Source organism: Chanodichthys erythropterus, chromosome 8, assembly GCF_024489055.1.
Source record: "Chanodichthys erythropterus isolate Z2021 chromosome 8, ASM2448905v1, whole genome shotgun sequence".
In the NCBI taxonomy this organism is placed as follows: Eukaryota; Metazoa; Chordata; class Actinopteri; order Cypriniformes; family Xenocyprididae; genus Chanodichthys; species Chanodichthys erythropterus.
In genome coordinates, this window is record NC_090228.1 from 21,824,962 (window position 1) to 21,852,843 (window position 27,882).

The following is a 27,882-nucleotide window of genomic DNA, read 5'->3' on the forward strand; positions in this document are numbered from 1 at the left end:
CTCTAAGTTTATTATTTTACTTGTATATGGAGTCTGACGAGACGACGTGTTAAAGGTTTAGTTCACCCAAAAATGAAAATAATGTCATTAATTACTCACCCTCATGCCGTTCCACACCTGTAAGACCTTGGTTCAACTTCGGAACACAAATTAAGATATTTTTGTTGAAATCCGATGGCTAAGTGAGGCCTCCATAGCCAGCAAAGATCCATTAAAGTACTAAAAACACATTTAAATCAGTTCATGTGAGTACAGTGGTTCAATATTAATATTATAAAGCGACATGAATATTTTTGGTGTGCCAAAAAAACTAAATAACGACTTTATAAAGTGATGGGCGATTTCAAAACACTGCTTCATGAAGCTTCGGAGCGTTATGAATCAGCGGTTCAGAGCACCAAAGTCACGTGATTTCAGCAGTTTGGCGGTTTGACACTATCCGAATCATGATTCGACACGCTTATTCATTATGCTACGAAGCTTCATGAAGCAATATTTTGAAATCGGCCGTCACTAAGTCGATATTTAGTTTTTTTGGCGCACCAAAAATACTCTTGTCGCTTTATAACATTAATATCGAACCACTGTACTCACATGAACTGACTTAAATATGTTTTTAGTACCTTTATGGATCTTGAGAGGAAATTTAATTGCTGGCTATGGAGACCTCATGGAGCCAGTGTCTTAGTCTTAGTGTTCCGAAGATTAATGAAGGTCTTACGGGTGTGGAACGACATCATGGTGAGTAATAAATGAGATTATTTTCATTTTTGGGTGAACTAACCCTTTAATTGAAGCTTTTTTTCTTCTGTAGTTTCATACCGAAGTGCATCATGCTGCGTTTCCTGTATCAGCCACAAGAGGGCGACAACAACCTGAAAGTCGCTGAAGCACAAGAGTCATCAGTGACCTTTGAAAATAATGAAAGACATTCAAGCCTTGAAGTCTTGCAAAGGATTATCTTTCAGGTAACTTATGTCAAACAGCACAGGTACGGATGTATAAAAAAGAAAAGAATGGAACAGCTACATTTTCACAGTTTCTTAGTTCACAAATGGTTCAACCCAATGAGAGATGCATCAGGTGGTTGAATAAAGAAAGAATCATAAAATAAGAGAAAACGAGGCCATTTATTTTAGGTTTTGACAAGATTTCAAATCAGACCAGTTTCCTACCAGATGGACACTGAAGCATGTATAAAACAAATAAAATCACTATCCCCATGCTTAAAGATAAAAGGCCTCTAAAACTAATTTTACACCACATCTTAGTTCATGTTCATGGGTAAATTCAGATTTTGTGACTTATACAATCTTCAGTCAAAACCATCACAGGCAGGCACACACTCAAAAGGAACATGGTCATAATGTTTAAATCAGTTTGCATTCTGGATCATTAAAGCATACATTAAACAAAGCTAATTAAAAATATATAAAAATAGTAATTCTAACTTCCACAAAGAACAGTTCAGAATGTTACATAAACTTGACAGAGACATTTGTTTCCTTCTCTTGTTCTAGTTTCTATAACCCCTAAGGCATTTCTATTAGCAAACAAAAAGAAGTGTTTGTTTCTATAGTTTGTGGTCAGTACAGAGCACCGTTGCTCAGACTAAAGATTAATAATAATAAAATTTTTTTTAAAAAAACCCACACAGAATCTCAAACTTGGGCGCCGTGTTTAAAGTGCCGGTGAAAAGAACTTCAGGTCATTTCAATAGTACAAATAATGCTAGAAAATGTAGTCTTAGTAAACGAATGAAACTTACAAAGCATGTCAAAAACACGTCTGGCTTGTATTTCACCCTAAATTCGAGAAATAAACAAAAAATTTTGCATAAAGAAAATCAAGCCCTTAAAGACAAAGACATGTTCTGCATTCTAACATTTGGAATAAATCACATCTCCCCAAATATCTCATTACTGCAATAACATCTCATTATTAAAATGAAAAAAAAAAAAAAAAAAAATCATGTTATATATTAAAATTACTGTAAATTATTGTTTCCAGAATCCCATTCATCACAGACAGTAATAAAAACCTAATAAGAATCAAGAATGAGAATTTCTCCAAAGTTAAACACCCATAAAAATGTATCATCATGACAATGTCACAGTACAAAAAAGGAAAATATGCTCCCTAGTCTTCATTTTCTTTATGCTATATATATTTTTTTCCATTCTTTTTGTTCTTATGATTGATTGTGGGATGAAATGTGACCCAGATTTGTTTTTGTGAGCACAAACATGCCATCGCCACCTAAAAAAAAGCACATTAAATTTGTAAAAAGGTGGTGAACCTTTACTTTTAAGACACGGCTGACAAATGGAAACATGTTATTCGAAATAACGCAATAAAGTCACAGAGATGGACCCGTTTTTGCTACAGTACATCATGAATACTATCTTGCTCACATCAACACAAACACAAAATAGACAAAAAGTGTATGTTAAAGCCATCTTAGAACAGTCACATTGTGAAGGGAAGATCCCTGGAGGAGCAATTGTTCTGACGAGAACGTTGCTGAACATGCATACAAACGCGTTTCACGTCCCTCATCTAGGCAGTAGCATTCGTTCTATTGCGCACTGCAAATGCTCCCAGTTGCTCCAGCCGTACACCAGTAGACAGACGCATACGAAAGTCCCGAACACATGTAGACGACTTCGCATTAGCGGAGCGGAAAACTTAGCAGCGGTGGAGACGCACACCAAGATCACAGTGACGATGGCCAGCATGATGTTAATGCATTTTCCAAGCAGCACTTTGGCGTCGGCACCTTCCAACTGCAAGACCTGCTGCTGCTGTTGCTGTAACTCCAACTTACTCACTCGTGTCTGACAAACTTCTAAAGCATCCTGCAAAGAGGAAAAAACAGAGATACTGCAATTCCAGTTCTCAAAGCATTTCAAAATTGCTGATATTTAATACAACAGCACCCGAAATTCTACAGTGATTATACAGAGCGCTTTGAGCAGGCAGTGGAAATTGCTGTCGCTGCACTTAAAGGGTTAGTTCACCCAAAAACGAACATTCTGTCATTAATTACTCACCCTCATGTCGTTCCACACCTGTAAAACCTTTGTTCATCTTCGGAACACAAATTAAGATATTTTTGATAACATCCGATGTCTCAGTAAGGCCTAAATCGGCAGCAATAACACTCCCATTTTCAAATATTAAAAACATATTTAAAACAGTTCATGTGACTACAGTGGTTCAACCTTGATATTATAAAAGTGATGAAAATACTTTTTGTGTGCCAAAACTAAAAAAATAGCAACTTTATTCAACCCCATCTAGTGATGGGCGATTTCAAAACACTGCTTCATGAAGCTTCGAAGCTTTACGAATCTTTTGTTTGGAATCAGTGGTTCGGAGCGCGTATCAAACTGCCAAAGTCATGATAAATATTGAAGTTCCAAAACACTTATGATGTAACGAAGCCTTGTTTACTGAAATCATGTTGTGACGAGCAGGCTGGGCGAGAGCCGTGACAGAATGGCACGAGGCCGATGACGCGAGTGTAAACGAGAATCAGCTGCGCTTTGCACCGGTCTCGAACCTCTCACAGAGGAGCTCCGGAAGCATAAAAGGGGAGCGACGACAGTGAAGGACGAGAGAGGACCAGGCCTGGATTTTACTTTATGTTTTATTATGTTTGTGTGGCCGGCAGATGTCCGTGAGGGTCTGCCGGCATTACTTTCCTTTTGTTCTTTGTTTATTTTATATTAAAGTTAGGTTTAAATATTCGCCGGTTTCCGCCTTCCCGTACATATGAACTGTTATACATGTGATTTTGGCGCTCTGAACCACTGATTCGCAACAAAAGATTTGTAAAGCTTCGAAGCTTCATGAAGCAGTGTTTTGAAATTGTCCATCACTAGAAATTGTTGAATAAAGACGCCATTTTGTTATTTTTGATGCACAAAAAGTATTCTTGTTGCTTTATAACATTAAAGTTGAACCACTGTAGTCACATGAACTGTTTTAAAATACGTTTTTAGTAGCTTTCTGTGCATTGAAAAAGGAGTGTTATTGCTGGCGATGCAGGCCTCACTGAGCCATCGGATTTCATCAAAAATATCTTAATTTGTGTTCTGAAGAAGATGAACGAAGGTCTTACGGGTGTAGAACGACATGAGGGTGAGTAATTAATGACAGAATTTTCATTTTTGGGTGAACTAACCCTTTAAAGTCTGTTTTGCAAAGCTTGTTTCTTTTGGAACAATTTTTGTTGAAGGTAAAATCTAACTAACAAACTAAATGGCCAAATTATCTTTAAAAAGGTAAATGCTCAAGATTAACTTCTTGTTTATTCAACTAAAATCAATCACGCTTGTGATCATCAGCATCCCAACCTGGTGTGCTTTCCCAAAAGCATTGTTTGCCAACTATGGTTGTACGTTCCATCATTATCAACATAGTTCCATGATTCAGTGTTTCCCGAAAACATAGTTCCAATGAAAGTTTGCAAACAAAAGTTGTGTGGTTACAATTAAAGCTCATGATTTGTGATTAGAAGCAGAGATTCATGTTTCAAGTCTATCTGACATGAGCATTTTTGGGTATTTTTTTTATACTATGTTCAGGTGCAGTAATTTAATTTTAATGGCAATTAAAAGGTTATTAGTCAGTTATTGAAATGCCTTATTTTGAAATATGTCACTTTAGTCAATTCATTGGTATTTAACAAATTTGACTGTCTTTTGCAGCAAAACCAGCAAGTCCATGTGCGTTTTTTTTTTTTCCTTCTTTCCTGCAAAAAACTCTAAGTCCTCCTCTTTGGACAAGACAGAGTAGTTAGAAACGTCAGTTTCTATCAGTTTTACAGCAGCAAAAGGAACACTGTTGTGTTAACTTGCTACTGTAACGATTGACAAAATAAGATAAAAACTTGCAGCTCGGCAATTGAAAGCCGGCTCATGCGCACACAGTCATTCATCTTGAAATCATATGATTCAATTTGCATCTTCTGATTGGTTCCTCTGTGGGCTTTTGCTGACAAAGGAAAGTGGCATTTAGCAGTTTCTGCCAATGAACCGGTATTTCTGGTATTATACCGGTATTACCCACAACTCCAGATAAAAAATAAATAAATAAAGTAAAAAAACATCTTTATCTGTCATATCTATTGGAGAGAAATAGCACAGACACTGGACAATGATGAAACTTTCTAGGGTTCATGCATCAGCTGCCTGTGTTTGTGCACACTATCAAATGAAGTACACATTCAAAGGCTATGAGTTTAGATGCTTGCATATAATAAGCATTCACATCAAAACTGAAGTATTTGAGGTTAATGTTTAAACTTTAGTTTTTTTTTCAGATTACCAGTCAGACATAGCCTGACTTGTGTGAGGTCTTAAATCCTGAGTCAAAATCAGAACATTTTTGTTGTCTACAATACATGTGGTCATGAGTCATTGTAGTTGTAGCTGGTTAGGATTAAAGCCCGAATTAACCTCATTATCACGTTGCGGCTGGTTTGGACATAGAATAAATATACGCTGATATTCCTTTTGAGTGCTGTACATAAGTTTAGGATGATTAGTCCTCATGTCCATAGTGTTTGAGTGTTGTTGCATGTGTGTGTCTGTGCATACCTGTATATCTCGGGCACGTTCATAAGCCTGATAGGCCATTTTTTCCTCAATGCTTGCTAGTTCCTGTTTGAGGTTTGCGGTCTCATTCTGATGAAGCTCAGTGAGGTCGTTCAGTTGGTCTTCCAACCGCTCACACCTAATATAGAAGAACAACATGAATATTAATTTTGAGATTTGTTAAATATTACAGTTAGTTAACTGGACTTTTATGTTAAAGTGTTTTTAAAGGAGAACTTTAAAAGGTGAAGTGTTTAAATTTTAGCAGCATCTAGTTGTTGCGAATTGCAATATAGAGAATCTACGGTGGCCAACACAGGACAAATATGTCGTTGCCTGAGACAGAAGACAGTAGGTAGTCAAGCAAACGCACTCTATAGAACAGTTTGTCCATTTAGGGCTACTGTACATGCCAGCGCAAAATGGTGGCATAAAGGGTTAGTTCAGCCAAAAATGAAAATTCTGTCATTAATTACTCACCCTCATGTTGTTCTACACCCGTAAGACCTTTGTTCATCTTCAGAACACAAATTAAGATATTTTTGATGAAATCTGATGGCTCAGTGAGGCCTGCATCGCCAGCAAGATAATTAACTCTTCCAATGCCCAGAAAGCTACTAAAGACATATTTAAAACTGTTCGTGTGACTACAGTGGTTCAACCTTAATGTTATGAAGCGACGAGAATACTTTTTGTGCGCCAAAAAATAAAACAAAATAACTTTATTCAACAATATCTAGTAATGGGCGATTTCAAAACACTATGAGGCTTCGAAGCTTTATGAATCTTTTGTTTCGAATCAGTGGGTCGGAGCGTGTATCAAACTGCCAATGTCACATGATTTCAGTAAAAGAGGCTTCGTTACATCATAAGCATTTCGAAATTTCAATGGTTCACCACTGGGGGGCGTAACTTTGGCAGTTTGATACACACTCCGAACCACTGATTTGAAACAAAAGATTCGTAAAGCTTTGAAGCTTCATGAAGCAGTGTTTTGAAATCAGCATCACTAGATATTGTTGAATAAAGTCGTTATTTTGTTTTTCTGGTGCACAAAAAGTATTCTCGTCGCTTCATAACATTAAGGTTGAACCACTGTAGTCACATGAATTGTTTTAAATCGTCTTCAGTAGCTTTCTGGGCATTGGAAGTGTTAATTGTTTCTTGTTGTAGCGTTATTAATTGTTCATTCTGAAGATGAACGAAGGTCTTACGGGTGTGGAATAACATAAGGGTGAGTAATTAATGAAAGAATTTTCATTTTTGGGTGAACTAACCCTTTAAGACGAACACTTTTCACCACTGAAAACATAGTTATGTATATTATATTGCATTTCTGTCAATAGATCCTCCTAAAGATTATACATTGCACCTTTAAGTGAGATATGAGAGAAAAGGTCATCTAAAATATAAAAATATGATAAAAGAGCATACACAACTTAATTTCCAATGTCGACCATTACCGATAAATTAAAGTAGTAATAATTTTAATATCGCTAATATTTGTCAATAACCAATATGGTACAGATACATTGTGTATCTATGAATATTCTTAAAAAAAAAAAACATTTATTTACACATCACAGTTGTGTTGCACATTAACATATTTGTAATAAAAAATATGACTATAAAAGACTATTAACCTGAACCGCTCCTCTTGTAGTGTTTGTGTAATATTCTCAAATTCACATTTAAACTGGGACTTTAGAGTCTCGATGTCTTCTGCCAGTAGATTCTGAGTATCCCTCAATTCCCTGATCTCCTCCCAGGCTTCCACAAGCCGGCTGCTGCTTTCCCCGTGGCCTCCTTCTCTCCCCGACCCGCTGTGCTGTCCAGTCGCACCTGATCCAGCCAAATGACCATTACTCTCAACTGACACCGATGTCCCTGTGGAGCATTCGTCATCGCTCGGGTATTTGGGTTTAGGGGTTAGTGTGGCACTGCCGCTCAGAGTTCGGGCTCCCCCTTCCGCCTGCAGTCCACTTCCCGTCTCCATGGAGCTCTTCAGCTGTGCAATGTTGTCCGCGCTACCAAACTTGTTGCGAATGAGGTTTGCTATCTCTCGAGGCTTGCTGAAGAAGAACGGCGGCGACAGCGAAACTCCTGGACCAATAGTTCTGACTTTGTCCAAGTGTACGTGGCGCCCACTTCCTGTGACAACGCTTTCCTTGAGGTTGTCTTTGGGCATTTCATTTTCTTTGGAGTGTGTAGGAGTGTGTTTGGTCCCATTCGAGATGTCACACTCCTTCATCTTGCGTTGATACTGCTCTAGCTTCTTCTGCAGCTGAACAATATTGTGTGCCGTTTTCTGGTTCTTTTTCTCAAACACATGTTTGATGCGGCTGCTTTGCTGCTTGTCGGCGTTGTTAATGAGTTTGAGATACTCTGCCACGTTTTCATCCTGTAAATTTTGCTCAATTCGCAGCTGCTCTTTCACTTTTAGAACTTTCTGCTGCAGGGTGTCCAGACCAGAGCGTGATCGTGGGGTATCCCGTACCACCAGATCAGAATCCAGGTCCAAACAAGTCTCAGAACCACCTCTGCGCATGACCAGTGGCACGCTAAGAGTGTTCAAGTCACCGCCTCTCTCCGCCTGAAAGTAAACAGAGAAAGAATAAAATGAATGAACTTTTAAAAAGGATATGATAAAAGGGTGCTTGTGTTCAGTACTGGTCATATATTTACAATATATGTGAAATTACACTGTTGTTTTAACTATTTTTAAATATACTATAATATTTTTAATTAGCTTTTGTTTTAATTTATTTTAGTTCATTTTTATAATATTCATGCTTTTGTTACTTTTAATATTTCTATTTTTGCTTTCATTTTTATTTCAGTCTTTATTGTACTTCAACTGTTTTTCATCTAATATTTATATTTTATCTCGGCTTTATTTCAATTAACGAAAACTATTTTTAATAGTTTTAGTTATCTTTTTATTAGCACCATTAAGTTTTAAAGTGCCTGGACCTTGTGTTTTAACTCATACGAGTTAAAAGTGAAAAATAAAAGACAAATATCTGCACATTTCAATTAATTAAAAGGGCTAACACCATTTACTTTCTATTGGAGATGCCATATGTCTGAAGGTAGTCAATAAGAAGAAAAAGTTTTTAATAAATATTTCTAGCCAACAGATGACGGGGCACAAAGCTGGAGAAAATCCAGAAAAGTCATGAAACTGCCTCAGCAACCATAGAACAAAAGGATACATAGTTTATTAGAACAGGAAATAAGCCAAGAAGTCAATGTTTTTCAGTCACAGTCACATTACATCACTGCCCAGAAGTGAAAAAGATTCAGGATTTCTCAAATGTAACCACCATGTATGAAATGGTTCCTCATTTTCTTTTTTTTCCATAGTAGTGAAGATTTAGGTCAACATTTTTTGGCCTGAAATAAACTGTGGACCCAGTGAAGTGTAAAGAATCAGATTAAGCCAGAAAATAAAACTCCCAAAATGAGGAAATGAATTAAGCTCTTCATAAGGTCACTTTATGAACCTGTGCAATATTCTGACAATAATGAGCCATCCCTAGAGTCCTAAAGGACATAAAATGCATTCAGGCAAGCTAAAGGGGTAGTTCATCTAAAAATGGACTCAAATTCACTCATGATTTACAGGTCAGTCCATCTCAAGTGGTCCAGTGGAAATGAATTTCTTCACGCGCACAGTTCTTAAAGTTTGTTAAAAAGAAAAATGTGTTGACCAACAGAAAGATGCTTGGTTTGAATGTGACCTCTGTGTGAGTTGTGCTTCATATCGCTACACCATTGACACCATGGACATGTTCACAAAAAAATTGCCAAAATTTTGCTAATGTAACCACACCTTAAACATGGAAATTTAAATCAATTTTGATTACTACATTAGGCCTGAAGTGAAAATCAGCTTGTTCCAAGGAGTTAAGACCATCCTGAGCCGAGATATTGGAGGTAGCAATATTTGTTGTGCGCCATGATACAAAAACAGTTGCCATGGTTAAAACAAATAAAATCAAAAACTGGTGGTTTCTCAATACCAATACATAGAGATGAATCATTTGGTGAAAACAAAAAATGAATTAAAAAAAAATTCATTCATGTCAGACTTCTTCTTTTTCTTTCTTGCAACACAAAAGGAGATATTTACTGTAGCAAAATGTCTTAGGTGCCAAAATTGATTCCAAATTAAACTGTCAAGTTCCAAAAAGACTAAAAAGGCACCATAAAAATAGTAGTCCATACCACTCATGTCTTTTAAAGCTATTCGATCCATTTAGAATTTAAATGGTTCTTCATTCTTTTCAATTCTGAAAATGTTCCCTTTTTTATCCTTGCAACTCAAAAGGAGATTTTACTGTAGCACAATGTCTTAGGTGCCAAAATTGATGCCAAATTAAACTGTCAAGTTCCAAAAAGACTAAAAAGGCACCATAAAAGTAGTCTATACCACTCATGTCTTTTAAAGCTATTCGATCGCTTTAGAATTGAAATGGCTATTCATTCTTTTCAATACTGAAAATGTTCTCTTCTATATTAGGTCTAAAAATCTCCCTGGCAATTCTAATCAGTTCAAAAAGGGTGCCTTTGATTACTTAAAAAGCCTAAATTAGGTTTTTAAGCTAAGGTGGAGATGAGTATTTTTAGCTAATAAGAAAAATAATAAATGATAATAGTAGGTTCATTTTGGGGTGAATTATTCAGAATCAAATTTCTTTTCAAGGCTGTGAAGATTACGTCACTCCATTCTCCAGCCTTACTAAGAGCTACATTCAGCATCTCAACACGTACAAACACGCTAACAAGAGACAGATGGAGGCTGCAATTTCCTACGTTATAAGCCATCAGTTTGGCTTTAGAAAAGCTCTTTCCAGAACAGAATACTTATTATTATCGGTTCTTAGGGGTGAATTATCTGTCTATGCTTATATAAAACTTTATTCAGATGTCTAAAATGTCAGATATTTACATTGAAATCAAATTTGTCGGTTACCATGGCAGCTAGCCATACAGGCCGACAGAGATCAAGGACATGGGCTTTTATGACTCGACTGCAGTGAAAGAGAGAGAAGATAAGACAAGCAAATGCAGACCACAGGGAGCAAATACACCAACTCAAGCATTACTGGCACAGTTAATGAATCTGAATAGAATTTTTTTTTTTTTTCATACAATACATCCAATGAATCATAAATTGGGTTCAAGCATATGACAACGCTTAATGCTTTTATTTTAACACACATTGTCACACTCAAACTCATTTTGGCTAAAAGCTCTGTGGTTTAATCTGTGGTGATGACAACGGCAAAATTTTGCAAACGCATCAAATATCAGACATCAATTCACTTAGTTTCATTTCACCATTTCCACCATAAAGATGGTACAGAGTTTCAGGACAGTTGACTGAAGTGTAACTTGACTTATCAGGCCAATGTTACAATCTAACAAAATCTTAGATTCATTGATCATTTTTTTTAAGGTGCTGCCTGTAATTTTTTTAAACTGCATTAAAGCATAAAAATACCATACCAAAAACAATACTATGTCCATTCTGTGACTGAATGTCTGTTTTTGTTTTGGCCTGTGTGATTCTGCCCACTACCATTTTACCCAATAGTATTTTGACAATTGGCGATGGAAAAAACAAAAATATAAGCATATTGCAGCCATGGAAGCCAGCAAATTAACTGGGTAAGAGATCGCAGATTCTACTTGACCTTAAAAGCCTTGACATCCATTTAATTGTTTCTGTTGCATGCCAATCTGGCAACCCATGTGAGCATTGAGTCTGGAAAGGAGACTCTATCCATTTTTAATTTGGACTGCAGTACCCATTTCAACCACTAGTTGTCAACATTACATACTGCACCTTTAAAAGGGATAGTTCACTCAAATATGAAAATTATCCCATGATTTACTCACCCTCAAGCCGCCATCTTTCAGACGAACATGATCTGAGATATATTTAAAAATATCCTTAGTCCTCCAAGGTTTATAATGGTTGTGAATGGGGAGCCGCATTTTGAAGAAAAAAATAATGCAACCATCCATTAAAAAAAGTAATCCATACGATGGGTTAATAAAGGCCTTCTGAAGCGAAGCAATGCATTTTTGTAAGAAAAATATTCATATTTAAAACTATAAATTCAAATAACTAGCTTCCTGCGAACGACCGTACACAGAATGCACAAGTCGACTTGCGCCAAATGAGAAATCCTCTGATGCGATGTATGACGCAGGATGCAGGAGTAGCGTAAGCTTAGACACTTCTCGCGGTTCAAACAAATAGGGCTGTGCAACAATTTTAAGCTTCCCTTATATTGAAATCCTCTGTGGCTCCACATTCTTCATTATGTTGTGCGTCAGGTCAAAGGATACTCTTTCGCCGCAAATCGACTTGCGCATTCTGCGTATGATCGACCACCGGAAACTAGTTATTTGAATTTATAAAGTTTTAAATATGGATGTTTTTCTTACAAAAACACATCGCTCTGCTTCAGAAGGCCTTTATTAACCCTCTAGAGTCGTATGGATTACCTTTTTTATGGATAGATTACTTTTTTACTTCTAAACGCGGCCAATTGCCATTATAAACCTCAGAGGACTAAGGATTTTTAGTTTTAAATATATCTCTGTGTTCGTCTGAAAGAAGATAGTCATATATACACCAGGATAGATTGAGGGTGAGTAAATCATGGCATAATTTTCATTTTTGGGTGAACTATACCTTTAATACCTCAAACATTTTTGTAATGTGTTGAAAATGGTTCTTAAATTCTCTGAATTTATTTCACCTAGGTAACTACAACTTGGAAGTGCAAGTTAGACTGAGTTGAAAGCGTTTTCCAGAAAAGGAGTTTATATGTATTTATAGCGGTCATGAAGTCTTTTTTTCTAAAGAAAACTTAAAACATAAATACTTTAACTTCAAAACTAGTACAATTATGAATCTGTTAATAGCAAAACACTAATAGTTGAATATTGCCCAATTAATTTGCCTGTCTAATGCATTCCTTTATAAATGAACATGTCTTTTCTTGTTGAATAGCGTTTAATGATTAATGCTTGTAAAAGAGCTCCATCATGTTTGTGTATGTGTCATTGATACACCTCTGAACCTCTTCTGACTTTGACCAGACTGTATCAGTATCTTCAGGGCAGAAACAGTCCTCTGGAGAACTAGGGCAGTCAGATCAAACGTGTAACAAGCCGTCTGCTCATATAACCTTCCTTACTTTCTCCTTCCTGTGACATACACACACCTGGCGTCTGACTTGCATGATCGGTGATCTCTGCATTTATTCATTTTTTTTTAAATAATGATTTGATAATAAAAAAAATAATAAAAAGTATTAAACTATATTGATTTGTTATTATTCAAATATTACATATTATTGAGTATTATTCATAGTCAAATTATGCCAAATTATTCATAGTCAAACGATTCTTGATATTTATAACTGAAACTAACAGAATCTCTATCTGCTCTTACAAAGTGAACCTGTTAGTATACAATTTGAAAAGTACATGTTTTATCTGTACAGCTAAAGCCTGACTGAGGTTTACACCACAACAAATTGAACAAAGAATGTGTGTACTCACTGAGATTGTATAATCCAACCCTGGATTATTACTCGAGAGAGAGAAAGAGAGAGAGAGGGAGGTTAAGATAAAAAGATTAGTTAGCATGTGGCTCTTGGAAGTGACCTCACAGTGGCCTATCATGTGAAGAGCTCTCAGCCGTCGAGTAGAGAACAATTCTGTACACAGAAGACTTATAAAAACCCTTGTTTGTGTGTGTGTGTGCGAGTGTGAGAGAGTGAAAGACGCTCGTTTACATGCTTTATATAATGCTGAGGTCTACAGAAAGAATACTGTTGAAATGAAACCATCTTCATGAAATTGAAATCAAAACTAATGAAACTGTCTGCATGTCACACACACTCAAACAAGTAACCATGAAAAACACAATTTATCATTTGCATTCAACTGAGAAGTGTTTGATTGCCAAATGGAGACAATGAGGAAATGAAAGAAGACATTAAAAAAAAAATAAATAAATAAGCAAGTCTAAAAATAACAAAAATGCTGAGATGCCAGTTTCTGACAGACACAATGCTTAAACTACAACCCAATATAGCTGGATAGACACTTTACGTATTACACACACAGCTCAAAAAAAGTACAAGAGTAGATATAAGATCAGTTTTCCACCCTCATAGGAGAGCCAGTGTTTTCTAAACTCAGATCTAATCTGAAATCAAGCGGTCAAAAGGCTTGGGCTCTGTCGTAATGAAACAGGTTTTTCTATTGGCAATCCCCGAAGATAAATGATAAGACTGGTTTAACTGCCCACACAGGCGGTGTGACTAATATGCATACTTTAAAAGGGTTTTCTACAGTCTGTTTTTTTCCAGATGAACAGATTGAATTTAGGCTTTTATTTACATATAATCATTCATCAACTGACACATTAGTTGTGGTAAACAGGAGCTCAAGCATGTTTGCTTGACACGTGCAAGAACCAATGAGGTTCATGTGTTATGCAGCACATTTGAGCTTCCGAAAGAACCAATGAGATTTGTTCTCACTCATCAAGCAGGTTCGGTTGAATTTCTGTTTATGTTCGCTTGTCAATGTTTAAGTGTGAATAAAAGGCGAAATTAAACAAAGCGATCGAGTCTCTTCAGAAAATTTGGATTAAACCGCTCAATTTATATGGATTCGTTTTACGATGCCTTTATGAACTTTTTGAAGCGTCAAAGTGGTAGTTGCGTAGCTGTCTATGGAGGGACAGAAAACTCTCAGATTCCATCAAAAATATCTTCATCCGTGTTCCGAAGATGAACAAAATTCTTGCTGGTTTGAGTGCGAGTAATTAATGACACAATTTTAATTTTTGGGTAAAACTAACTAGGGCTGTCAAACGATTAATCACGATTAATCGCATAGAAAATAAAAGTTTGAGTTTGCATAATATATGTGTGAGTACTGTGTGTAATTATTATGCATATATAAATACACACAAGTTAATGTATATATTTAAGAGAAATATGTTATTTATGTACAAAATATTTGTATTTATATATAATATAAATTATATAAAAATATAAATAAATACATATACTTGTAAATATTTCTCAAATATATAAATACAAACACATTCATGTATATGTACATAATAATTACACACAGTACACCCACATATATTACGTAACTTTTGGTTTGTATGCGATTAATCGCAATCGATTAATCGTTTGACAGCCCTAAAACTAACCCTTTAATAACATGATCACTTAGGGTGGGCAACATGACCAAAATCTTATAGGCCAAGCAAACTACAGCAAAACATATACTTGCCTATGTAAAAAGTTCTAAATTAATTAGTAATCATATAATACAACAAAGATACAGATGTTTTGAATAGCTTTATGCCATTGTTTGAAGCTGAAAACACTCTTCCTGAAAAACTTTTAGTCTCAAATGTCAAATATACATTGGTTTGGTTTCTTCTTTAAAAGTGAAAAAAAAATATGCATGCCATGGTATAATAATGTTATACTAAAATTAAAACAATTGAAAAAACAAAAAAACAACCATAAGATAACCTGTAAAAAGAAAAGTAATATAAGTAATATAAGTGAATGGAAATATATTTTAATTTTTTTGTGTGTGTAATTACGCCTTTGAACGATTACATAATTGTGGCATCCGTAACTGTAATCATTATTACAAATTTGATTAATTGTACAGCCCTATTGTGACAGCTAAAAAGTAAGATCTGCATGGTATGAACGAAACCGACATACTACATTCCTCAGGTTGTCACTGTCATGTGACCAACAGCGCAAGTTGTGCCGCTTAACTGTAATTTACAAATTCTCTCACATGGTCTTATGGGATAGTAAAGTGTCAACTGAATGTGAATTCAGTATCTTGCTGGAAGTTAGTAGTAAGTCATCCAGTTTTATTAATTAATAATTGAATGAATGAAATGAATTACGAAATACTACTCTATTCATGTACTGTTTTTTGCCTACTTTATAAGGAAGCATCATAATACAGATGCAGCCTCTGTATATTGATGTATATTGTATATTTGTCATATGCCATTATTAGTATTATTTTGCATCCCCCAATTTGGGTTGCACTTTGACACAAGTGCAAAATGACATAACATACCTAGGGAAAGGGATTGTATTCACATAGTAGTTAGGCGCAAAGTCCATAACATAATTCCTACAAACAAAAATCCTAAAAGAGATGTATTCACTCGCTCTCTTTCTTCTTTTCCAAATCCCCTGAGTAGAAGATTGATTCTCTCTTTAACTTCATTGGGAATGAGGCACACACCAGGCGACTGGCGAAAGAGAGCTGTGCAGCTGTGTTAGCGCGTGTGTGTTGGCTAAGCTTTAATCCAGTCAAAAGAGCCCTGCTTTAGAGGTAATGTGATAAAACCAACAGCAAACCACACACACAAACAGCTCAAATCCCTTTTCCAAGCAAAGTGCACCATGCAAAAACCTGGTTTTATGTCTGCTTGTATTAAGTACTAGGAAAGTGTGAAATTCAAAAAGTGCCCAGTTGAAACGTTTGTCTATATGACCAGCAGCATTTCTTGGTTTCTTGGCTTTGTTCTCAAACTCTGGAATGTTCCACAAGAAACAGTTATGCTGTAATGAGGAAGTCACAAAAAAAACAAAGCTTTCTAGAAGTTCACTCTAGGGTAACAGGAAGAAACATTACTAACAGAATAGTAGTCTGAAGTCTGAACGAGTCTGAAACTGATTTGCAGATTAACGTTTTATAAACATCAGTCACTTGTCTTTAACCAAAGTAGCCCATTTCAGCATAATGTTTATCTGACATTCTTCGATACATACTTATTGGTATTTATATGCACACTAAAATAACAGAATAGCATCTTCTAGTGTTTAGAAATCAAAAGTATCTATGCTACTTCCTAGGGCTGGGCGATATGGGCAAAAAGTTATATCTCTGTATTTTTTGGCGATATACGGTATATATCTCAGTATTTTCTACGTTTCTATTTGCATTTAGGAAAAAAAAATCTGTATTTCTTTTAAAAAAAAATTGAACATCCTACATAATGTTGTACTACAAACAATGTTCATATTGAAGGCTGTTAAAACAAAAATAGTGAATGTAACCATGTAGTATGTTATATATGTGCAAAAAAGGGAAAATTACATTACATTGTAACATTACAATCTAAAAGTAAAAATAATGCTTTTTAAATTCAATAAACTAAATATGAAAATAAAAGCACAGACTAATTATATATATTAGCATATAGTTTCATTACTCCATTACAATAGTCACTTTATTAGCCTACTGCTATATTTAAAAATACATTTACTTGAAGGTTTAAAATTCTGCATATGGCACATATGTTGTTCAACAACAAACATTTTAGCAAAATGAACATTTTAGTCAGAATTATGTGCGAGCAAGCATGCGGCGGCTCTCGTTCATGGAAATCTATGAAGTTTAGAGGAGATATGCTAGCAGAAGGCTCGTCCACTCCAGACAGCAACATGGAAATATTTGCATGACTTTCTAACATTTACAGATGGAGAATATACTTGTGAAATGTAAGTTATGCACTGAGGAAAACACCACATCACAAACACATTAAAGAGCGCGAGTATCTGTCAGCAAGTCTCGAAGCATCCGATGAAGCAAGCCATTTTAAACTATACGTGTTAACTATATATCTTAGTCTTACGAGTTGGTTTTAAAGCCCTAAGCATGTCTCATGTTTATGACAATGTATATTACGCATTTTCCCTTCAGCAGCTCACTCTTCCTCCACCGCTATTTTTCAAAAACGCTCGAATCAAACTATATCGATATAAGCGGTATTGCCTCATTCCATATTGTTATAAATATACATCAATATATCATACAAACTCGATATACCGCCCAGCCCTACTACTTCCTCTGTATTTCTACACCTTTGCTGGGTGGGATGAATATCTGAGAACTAAATAGGTGCTGTTGACAAGTAAATGTGGGTGTTTGTTTATTGGGTTAATGTATTCAAATTTCTGAGGACAAAAAAATAAATAAATAAATAAAAAAATTACTACAAAATGAGCTGCTCAGTTTCAATGAAATGTTTACATTAAAGGATTAGTCCACTTTCAAATAAAATTTTCCTAATAATTTACTCACCCCCATGTCATCCAAGTCCATGTCCTTCTTTCTTCAGTTGAAAAGAAATGAAGGTTTGTGATGAAAACATTCCAGGATTATTTCTCTTTATAACGGACTTCAATGGCTTCCAAACGGTTGAAGGTCAAAATTACAGTTTCAGTGCAGCTTCAAAGGGCTTTAAATGATTCCAGACGAGGAATAAGAGTCTTATCTAGTGAAACGATCGGTCATTTTTTTTAAAAAAATTGTAAATGTATATGCTTTATATAAACAAATGATCGCCTTCCAAGTGGTTCCGCCAAAACTGCACTTTCGTACTCTTCAAAAAGCTTACTCTGTATGTCCTACACCTTCCATATAAGGGGAATAATCCTGGAATGTTTTCATCAAAAAGCTTAATTTCTTTTCGACTGGAGAAAGAAAGACATGAACATCTTGGATGACATGAGGGTCAGTAAATTATCATGAAAATTTTATTTGAAAGTGAACTAATCCTTTAAGTTTCAGTACTTGCAGTCAGAGAGGTCATATGCCTTTTTTGGCTGCATTTTGGCTGCCCCAAGCAAGATAAGACATGACCAAAGTAAAAAAAAAAAAAAAAAAGTTTAAATCTCAACATACCACAGTTGTTTTTATTTTTTTACAAAGTAAATGTAAACTTCATTCTGTGATCATCATGAATTTTTAATTGTACACAAAAAACAGCTGCGTTAACTTTTTGCCTCAGACCCATTAGTGTGCAAAAAATATATTGGAAGGAAGCAAAAATGAAAATCTACTTGGCTAAAAATAAATAAATAAATCGTAAATTACCCCCCCCCCCTCCCCCTCCCAGTTTAAACGCATCTAAAGCAAGTTTTTCTCTTTTATATAAAAACATCAAATAAACTGATTTTATAAAATAAAAAATAAACCCCTTCAAAAAAAACCCTGACTAGATGTACCAGTTCTAGCACAGATCTAACATTTATCGAAATTTGAATTTAAAGTATAATTAAGTTTAATAAAAGTATAAGTATAAATTTAATAAAAACTGAGTAATGAGGAATTTACACTATATCAAAAAAGAAATATCAAACAGTATGACTCCCACCCACATGCAGTGCTGTAAACTATCACACTGGTTAATGAGGTCAGCTCATCTCATCTAAAAAATATAAAGATCAGACACTGAAACCCACAAGGTTCCTCAAACTATGCTCATAAACATGCTCATATAAATGAAAGATTATTTTAGCTGCCTTTGACTATACAATTAGTGTCAGCAGAATAAACTGTAAATACCAAAACTAAGCTTTCTGTGACACAAGAAATAACTGTCTTAAATATGTTTAATCACAAACACATCACGAGCCATCCGTTATCACACTGTTGTTACTTTTAACAAGCATATCTGCACAAAGTCACACATAAACACTGGGGTGTGTCCAGCATGCAGGTCCTGCAGAAACCTGCTCTGTCTGCTTGTCATGTGACTAAGTACACAGAAATTCAAGAGCCAGGGGGCAAAAACATGTAGACTGACTTCCAGTACCTTAAACTGTGCCCACTCATAAACGGAAACTCTTCATACATGCACAGTTACAAGGCAACAATAAATTAAGTTCCAATCATAAGTTCAGGAGGAGCCCAATCATTCAGTCATGCCAATCATCATTTTGCTGTCCCTGTGACAGTTCTTCTGGCATCCCTCCACCTCCCCATCTCTTCCTCTATTCCAATCTTTCCATTTCTGTGTAATACCATTAGTGGGTTAGCTCAGAGCTCAAGCCGAGCCTTGGGATCGAGCCTCCCTCGAGGACAGCATGCCAGGTTCATTTACGATTAACTATTAAAGGGATAGTTCAAAAATGAAAATTCTGTCATCATTTACTCACCCTCAAGTAGTTCCAAACCTGTATGAAATTCTTTATTCTGCTGAACATAAAGGAAGATATCTGAAAGAATGTCTGTTACCAAAAAGGTCTCCCTGCCATTGGCTACCATAGTACTTATTTTTCCTACTAAATGGGGGGTGAGACCCGTTTGGTTATTGCCATTCCAACAAATATATTCCTTTGTGTTCAGCAGAACAGAGACATTCATACAGGTTTGGAACTACTTGAGGGTGAGTAAATGATGATAGAACTTTCATTTTTGGGTGAACTATCCCTTTAAGACTGGATAGGCAGGTGAACTTGTGAAACCTAGCTATATGCTATAATTAAACTAAGTGACATTAAAATTAATGTTCTGGACTCAATACATCCGTGACTATGATTCTGGCTTCAGTCTGTAAAAACAACCATGCATTGCGTTTATAGTAATGCATTAACAAAGAAAGTCTATGAGGCAAGACATTCAAAATGAAGAATGTCCCATGATGAAGAAACAGTTTAAAACATGTGCCAAGTTCTTAGAATTGTATTCATGTTGGTTTTGTATGGCTTTGAAAAAATATATCTAGCTTTAAAGAATTTAAAAAGATTTCAAAGTTTTTTTTTCCTACAAATTTAATGAATTATTATAATATATACACCATTAATGTTTTGTGGAGTCCCACCACATTCAAAACTTTGCCTTATCATAAAAATGTGAAATTAAATCAATGTAAACATTTTTTTCACTGGTGGTTACATCATATCCTTGTATGTATTTTGTCACATGACCACAAAATCAATTCACACAAGACATGCGATGCATCCCAATTCACTTACCTATGCATTATTTTATGACTTTTTTTTTGTATAAATAGTGTGTTTAAGTAGTTTTCACACTAGAGATGTCAATTTACTTAAATTCCCATGATCAATTGTCGTTTAAATTAACAATCAATTAATCATTAGCCATAATACTGCAATATGCGTATACTGCAGTGGCTGCAACAGCATGACAGGGTGTGCAAACTCCATGTTCCTCACCAAATGAATGAGAAGGGTTTTTAATCTGAATAAAGTGGCTGGTAGGATTGTTAAATGAGCTGATGTGATTGATAATTTATTAAATTACTTATTTAATAATCAAATATAACGACTAATACAACGTGTCATCAACGGCGCCTCCGATGCGTGCTTGTTAATGTTATTACAGTATGGCCTGTTGGACGCACTCTTCCTAGAACAACTCGCTTAAAACGGCAACTTAACCTAATGAATTCACAACAATTTACTAAAATAGTGTTCTCTTTAATGTTATGTAATATGAGAGTCCCAATCATAGTTACTATTATTAGTGCATTGCTGTTTGAATTGCGCGAGCCACGCACTGAATGAACACCAATGAACCGGAGCACTTGCTAGCGCGTTAAGTCAAAGAAATGCATCCTATGAGAGATTAATCAGATATATACAAAATAAACATAATACAAATTATAAAACGGTTAGTTCCTGTCCTTGATTCTGATTGTTCAGTAGCTGTGTTTTATACACAATAAAACACGGCTATGACCGCTTCACCCAACGGTTCTGTGTATCACTATACAACACCCTTAGCAACCACTCTTAGCAACTGTATGTTCTCAATTGATATTGTTGATTGAAACTTACTGTATTATATAGAAGAGTGTCGTGAGAAAAAGATCAAGCAAGCGAGATTTAGCATTTTCCTTCAGGTCAGTCCTATGTTCGTAATAAAAAAATCTGTTTAAATGTCCGATGTATCATCCTGTCCTTTTAACATTTAATGGGTTTTCCCGTGACTGACAGCGCTAGTCAAAGCATTTGTCAGCTGCGTCTTGTTCACTCATAAAGACAGACTTTGCTGCCATCTAATGGTGTGAAAATGTAACTTCTGTTGCTGTTCACAGTCAGGGACTATTTTTTTCTCGCGGAAGGAAGGGTTTTAGAAAACGTTTACTTAGAGGCTAGTGCTGTATCGTGAATAAGTCACAGCTGAAAGTAGAGTCTTCAGCCGTGACTTATTCACGATACAGCACAGCCTCTCGTACCTTATTGCTTACAAAATGACACAAATGTACAAGTGAACTTGAACTTACGTGCTATTCAGAATCTTGTTGTGGACGTGCTCTTCCTGGAGCAACGCGATGAAACAACTAAAGGGCAACTAAACCCAAATAATTTTACGTTTTATCACAATTTTGTTCTCTTTATAATGTTATGCAATATGACAGTCTAGTGTTGTCAAAAGTACCGACTTCGGTACCTATCGGTACTGAAATTTTAAAAACGTGACGCTTTGAGCGCTGTTGAGCGGATTCATAAACATCTCTGATTGGCTATTGTGTTGACGCGCTCATCGGATATGCCTGTGATTGGCAACAATGATCAACGCGTGGGAGCATTTGAAAGCACACGGAAGTGTTTGAATTTGAAAGCGTTTTGAAAGTGGGAGCGCGAGCGATTGAAAGCAGGCGTCTAACAGTGGACCGATCCGCGATAGACGCCTGCTTTCAAACGCTCCCGTGTGTATCTGTGTAAGCGCTTAGTGAAGAGATTAATTGATGACTATTTACAACGTTTTTACAGCGTTGATCATTGAAGCCTATCACAGACATATCCGATGAGCTGTGAAAACAACGGCCAGAGATGTTTACGAATCCACTCAACAGCGCTCAAAGCGTCTCGTTTTTAAAATTTCAGTACAGACTAGGTACCGAAGTCGGTACTTTTGACAACACTATGACAGTCCCAATCATAGTCATTATTAGTTTGAGCTGCATGTGCTTAAGCTGAAGATGATCACCGGCACACTTTACTACAGCGTTATTTCTAGAATGCACACACAAACTATTCATGATGAAGGTGTAACTCTAGCTGTAAAATGGTCCAAAACATGACTCCGGCGCACTCGCTTCATTTTTCCTCGTATTTGCTTTACATTTTTCGCGGTTGAGCAGCACGCACGCTCATGAACCTGCTTAATCAACGAACAATAAGTTTTATCGATTAAATGTATTATCGTTAGCGATAATGAATCGAATACCCTGATGATCGTCTTTAAATACCCTGATGATGCACTTAATTAACCAAAAAGTGTGGAATGTTGGACACTTCATGCACTCAACTGCCGCAGCTTTAATTACATAGCAGAGGGGGAGGAGCTATCAGACTGACGAAATAATCTTATAAAGTTCATAAACTACACGGATGAATACATAGTTTATAAGTGCTTAATGTATAGTGCATCAGATATATTTTAGCGTATTGTTTTGGCCTATGTACTTCCATTGAAAGTGCATTACTAAAGCCCACTTTGGTTTATCTTTACAAACTCAATGATGCATCAAAATTGCTTTCTGTGGTAATCAACAACATCACAGACGCTGCATAAGACTTCAATTATATCAAACTCAGAACATTGCTTTAATTTGTTTTCCTCTAGTAAACACATTGGAAGTCTCTTCCAATACAGGGGATGATATAAAATACCAGATCCACCCTCATCCACAAATCTCCTGCCTTCACAGAGAGCATTCTGGGGCACAGCCAGTTCCACAATCTTATTTGTGACACACACGCACACAATAGTACAGCAGTAAGTTATGGCCACACAGGACAAAGTGTCACCACAGGGACACTAATAACTCTGAGTGAGACTCAGTGAGAGTGTGTCAACACTGCAAGCATTTGACATGTGGACACCAACACTGATGATTTTTGTGTGTATGGGGGGGGCAATCAGTCCAATATTCAGACATTGCATCAGTTCAATATCCAGACATGCTCCACATGCTGGTGAGGGTGTTGAGGGGGGATTCTACAGGTTACCCTGGAAACAACAGAATACCCATGACCATCACAATGTCCTCAGAAGAACAACTGCATTCTCAAATGCTTTTGTGCGCTAAGTGGTTCCATTTAGTGGACAAAATTGTCCCCAGACGTTACGTATGACAACACCTCCCTTTGGAAAAATTGTTTTTATCTAGGAGGATTTTAATATACAATTTCATATATATAGAATTAAATGTATATATTCAAGTAGAATAGCAGATAATGTACTGATTATTTTAGTTTGCTTATGTGCTCAAGAGAATGATCTATTAAAGTCCACATCATATTAGCAAGAAACTATGCTTCAAACCACTTTAAAGGGTTAGTTCACCCAAAAATGAAAATTCTGTCATTAATTACTCACCCTCATGCCACACCCGTAAAACCTTCGTTAATTTTCGTAACACAAATTAAGATATTTTAGTTGAAATCTGATGGCTCCGTGAGGCCTTCATAGGGAGCAATGACATTTCCTCTCTCAAGATCCATAAAGGTACTTAAAACATATTTAAATCGGTTCATGTGAGTACAGTGGTTCATATTAATGTTATAAAGCGACGAGAATATTTTTGGTGCGTTTTAAAACACTGCTTCAGGAAGATTCGGAGCACAAATGAATCAGTGTGTTGAATCATGATTCAGATCGCGTGTCAAACTGCCAACGGCTGAAATCACGTGACTTTGGCGCTCCGAACAGCAGATTCGATACACTGATTCATAACGCTCCGAATCTTCCTGAAGCAGTGTTTTGAAATCGGCCATCACTTTATAAGTATATTTATTTTATTATTTTTTTGGCGCTCCAAAAATATTCTCGTCACTTTATAATATTGATATTGAACCACTGTACTCACATGAACTGATTTAAATATGTTTTTAGTACCTTTATGGATCTTGAGAGAGGAAATGTCATTGCTCCCTATGGAGGCCTCACAGAGCCATCGGTTTTCAACTAAAATATCTTAATTTGTGTTCCGAAGGTTTTACAGGTGGAATGGCATGAGGGTAAGTAACAGAATTTTAATTTTTGGGTGAACTAACCCTTTAAGCTGATGCAGTTTGCAAATCTTTGTTAAAACAATGCTTTTGGATCAAAGGTCTACTTGCCCTGCCAACATTTTCACTGGTCTAAACACCAAAAATTTAAATTTCACATTTTAAAACATCAAATTTGTACATTTATTATTTAATTTTCAAAATATATGTGGATTGTTATGTCACATTTCTTTCTAGTAATAGTATCCTCACATATTGTGCAAATGTACATATCTGGCAGCTTTATATGAACATATGCACACATAGCAAGAAACATGCAAGCAGTTTTATAACACATACACTAATAAAACAATTTTCTTTTGGTGTAATTTGTGCCCCACACACTTCCATTGTAATGGACATTGAATAATGCATATAAATAATTTAAAAATGTGACTTACTATTTTATTTTTCATTATTATATATATTCTAATTTCCACAAAACTGAATCTGTCACCCAGCTAGATCCTTTTATCTTTTAAAACTTGACAAGCTGAATTCGCAACCAAATAAAAGCAAAAAAATGCTTGTAAAAGCAATAGAAGTCAATAATATGTCCTCATTTAGATAAATCAATAAACATGTTTGAGTTTTCTACTTTGGGATGCCTATTAAAAAGCACAAACAATGTTTAGCCTCACTTGAGCATTACTGGTCATATGAACTCAATGTTTGGTTCCATTTGATCTGTCATTTAATCAATACTGCATCGCTTCATCCAATGGGATGATTAAAAAAAAAAAAAACAGCTTCACTAACGCAACGTTTATGATACATCAAACCGTACACGTAAAACAATTCAATTACGAAAGGCTAATCGAATGCGTTTTACGTTCGTTCTCCATTAACGCCAGGCTTAATAACGCACTGGCAAACACATTCAAAACAATCAATTAAGCCTATCAGCAACTCTTCCATTCACTAAATCACACTTCTGCACTAACAGCATGTAAATGTTTCCTCCAAGAGCCTCATTTAAACACGTACTGATGCAGTGCTGCTAATGCACTCATTTTCTTCACTCACAAACACTCTTGAGATTTATCATGACAAACCAACATGTTCTTTTTCTAAGCAGGGACTAGTCGCATTAAAAAAAAACAATGCGGGCGCAGCTTCAGTCTGGCAAGCAAATTGTCTTAGTGCCAGGGGTCAGGGGGTCTATACACGCGCGCACGCACATGCTGGACACAGACGCACTTGTTCTGCTTACAACAGCCCGACTCAAGACCCAAGCACATGCCCCAGCATGCCACCATCACCCCAGTTTTAAAACGCATAACAATGTGGTTTAGGCGTGTGTGCAAAAGATACTTGGGATTTTGATTTCCATGAATTGAATGGTGAAGCATCACCATTAACTCTTTCCATTATGAGGAAACACCAGTGTAACCGGTCTAACTGGGGTTAAGTATCACTATTATTTTATCCAATGACCTTTGAACACACTCTTTGGAAAGACACAGTTTGTTTACACTTTTACAATAGGTATTGCTTAAGTATTTTATTACTCTGCGATTTTTTTTTTAATGTTTATACCAAAAACTCTGTTGGATAAACTGAACAAATAAAATGGTAGAATCCCAACTGACCCTTTTATATATATTTTTTATTATTATTTTTATGAGGAAGGCTTGCGCAAAATGCATAGATCATGCAAATAACTCAAATGGCTCAGACATGTAGTTTAAAAGTTTGGGGTAAGTAAGATTTTAAGAAGTCTCTTATGCTCACCAAGGCTGCATTTACTTATAAAAATACAGTAAAATATAGTTAAATATAATTAAAATTTCTGTTTTAATATGCTGTAAAATGTCATGTATTCATGTGAAGGCAAAGCCTCTCAGCATCCATTACTCCAATTTTCAAATACGTGGATTTGGTGTCAAAAAATGTTTCTTATTAACAAGTTGTGCTGCTTAATAATATATTTGCGAACACCATGATACATTTTTTCCAGGATTATTTGATGAATAGAAAGTTCAAAAGAACAGCATTTATCTAAAAGTAACATGTCAGCATGTTGTGAGATGTCAGTTCAAAGGTAAATATTATCGTTTGTATCGCCCATGAAATTAAAACTTGAATTCAACCACTATTTTGAAACTATCAAGTCCTAATTTAAGAATAAACAGCGATGAAAGAATTTGAGGTATATGTTGTTGCCATTGTAAGGGTTAAACAGAGACACTATAATGCTGTATAGGCTACACAGCATTAGCCTATATAAGTTTGACATTTTAGATGCAAGTATAGACATACAACATTTAAACGTGGTTTTACTACAGTAACCTTGTTATAAAATTCATAGCAATATTCAAATAAAAACATGATACCAATACCAAGTAAAACCGCGGTATGTAAAGCAAAACCACCGTATCAACACACCATTGTTACAGCAAAACAATACTGCAGTGCTACTATAGTAAAACTAAATGGATATTTCGGGTAAGCACGAGACTGATAAACAACAACATCTTAGAGCATGAACCATAAACAGCAGAACACATCATATCATATGATATTCACACATATGCACAGTCTGAGGGTTAGATAACATGCTGCATGGATGGATTAAAAAGACTCAAGCATAACTAACCATGTCGCAATGTAAGAAAGAGTTCCTCTCGAGTTCAGGTAAAGTTCTCTCGGCGCTGGGCATAGTTCAGTCCACTTCGGTCCGGTCAAACTGGACTCTCATGTGCGTTTACTGCGGTCTACTTTGCTACATTGTGTCACGGGGTGCGGGGCACCGCCGCGCGCTCTCGGTCCTCTTTGTAATCTGCGCGACACACACATTCACTACTCCGTCACTCAACCCTGGTGCACATTTATTTGGAGAGAGAGAGAGAGAGAGAGAGGGCGGACACGCTCAGTTCGTCATTGCGTCACAGCCTTTTAGGGGAGGTAACAGTTACTACAGGTGGTAAAATGTTTTTGTTTCAATTTACAAAAATATAAACACGTTATTAAAAATTTAGTTATTTTGTTAAATAACACTATCAAATATCGTTTTTGAAATAAAGCTGAAATATAATATAAATAGAAAAATTCTGTCATCACAACACAAGTTCCCCTTAAACCTGTATAAATTTCTTTGTTCTGCTGAACACAAAGGAAGATATTTGGAAAAATGTTAGTAACCAAGCAGATCTCGCCTCACATTGACTCATAGTATTTTTTTTTTTTCCTATTATGGTAGTTAATGGGTGGCGAGATCTGCTCGGCTACAAACATGCTTCCAAATATCTTCCTTTGTGTTCAGCAGAACAAAGAAATTTATACAGGTTTGGAACAACCAGAGAAAGAGTAAATTATGACAAAATTTTAATTTTTAGGTGAACTATCCCTTTAAGTATTGAAGTAAA

The 27,882-nt window shown here is 35.9% G+C and overlaps 1 protein-coding gene across 1 annotated transcript; it reads right to left on the reverse strand.

Moving 5' to 3' along the window:
- Positions 1–1,127: 1,127 nt before the first annotated feature.
- On the reverse strand, positions 1,128–27,328 carry tmcc3 (transmembrane and coiled-coil domain family 3). Its single transcript, XM_067392319.1, has 4 exons — positions 27,114–27,328; positions 7,247–8,196; positions 5,607–5,742; positions 1,128–2,858 (listed from the first exon to the last, which is right to left on the reverse strand). The coding sequence occupies exons 1-4, from the start codon at positions 27,174–27,176 to the stop codon at positions 2,556–2,558; spliced, it is 1,452 nt and encodes a 483-aa protein (XP_067248420.1). The 5' UTR covers positions 27,177–27,328; the 3' UTR covers positions 1,128–2,555.
- Between the last annotated feature and the right edge of the window lie 554 nt (positions 27,329–27,882).

Coding starts and splice junctions, on each gene's coding strand:
- tmcc3 (XM_067392319.1), bottom strand. CDS start 27,176: ATGCCCAGCGCCGAGAGAACTTTACCTGAACTCGAGAGGAACTCTTTC. Junction 8,197..27,113: donor CTTTCTTACATTGCGACATG/GTTAGTTATGCT, acceptor GTTTACTTTCAG/GCGGAGAGAGGCGGTGACTT. Junction 5,743..7,246: donor CTACAAGAGGAGCGGTTCAG/GTTAATAGTCTT, acceptor CTTCTATATTAG/GTGTGAGCGGTTGGAAGACC.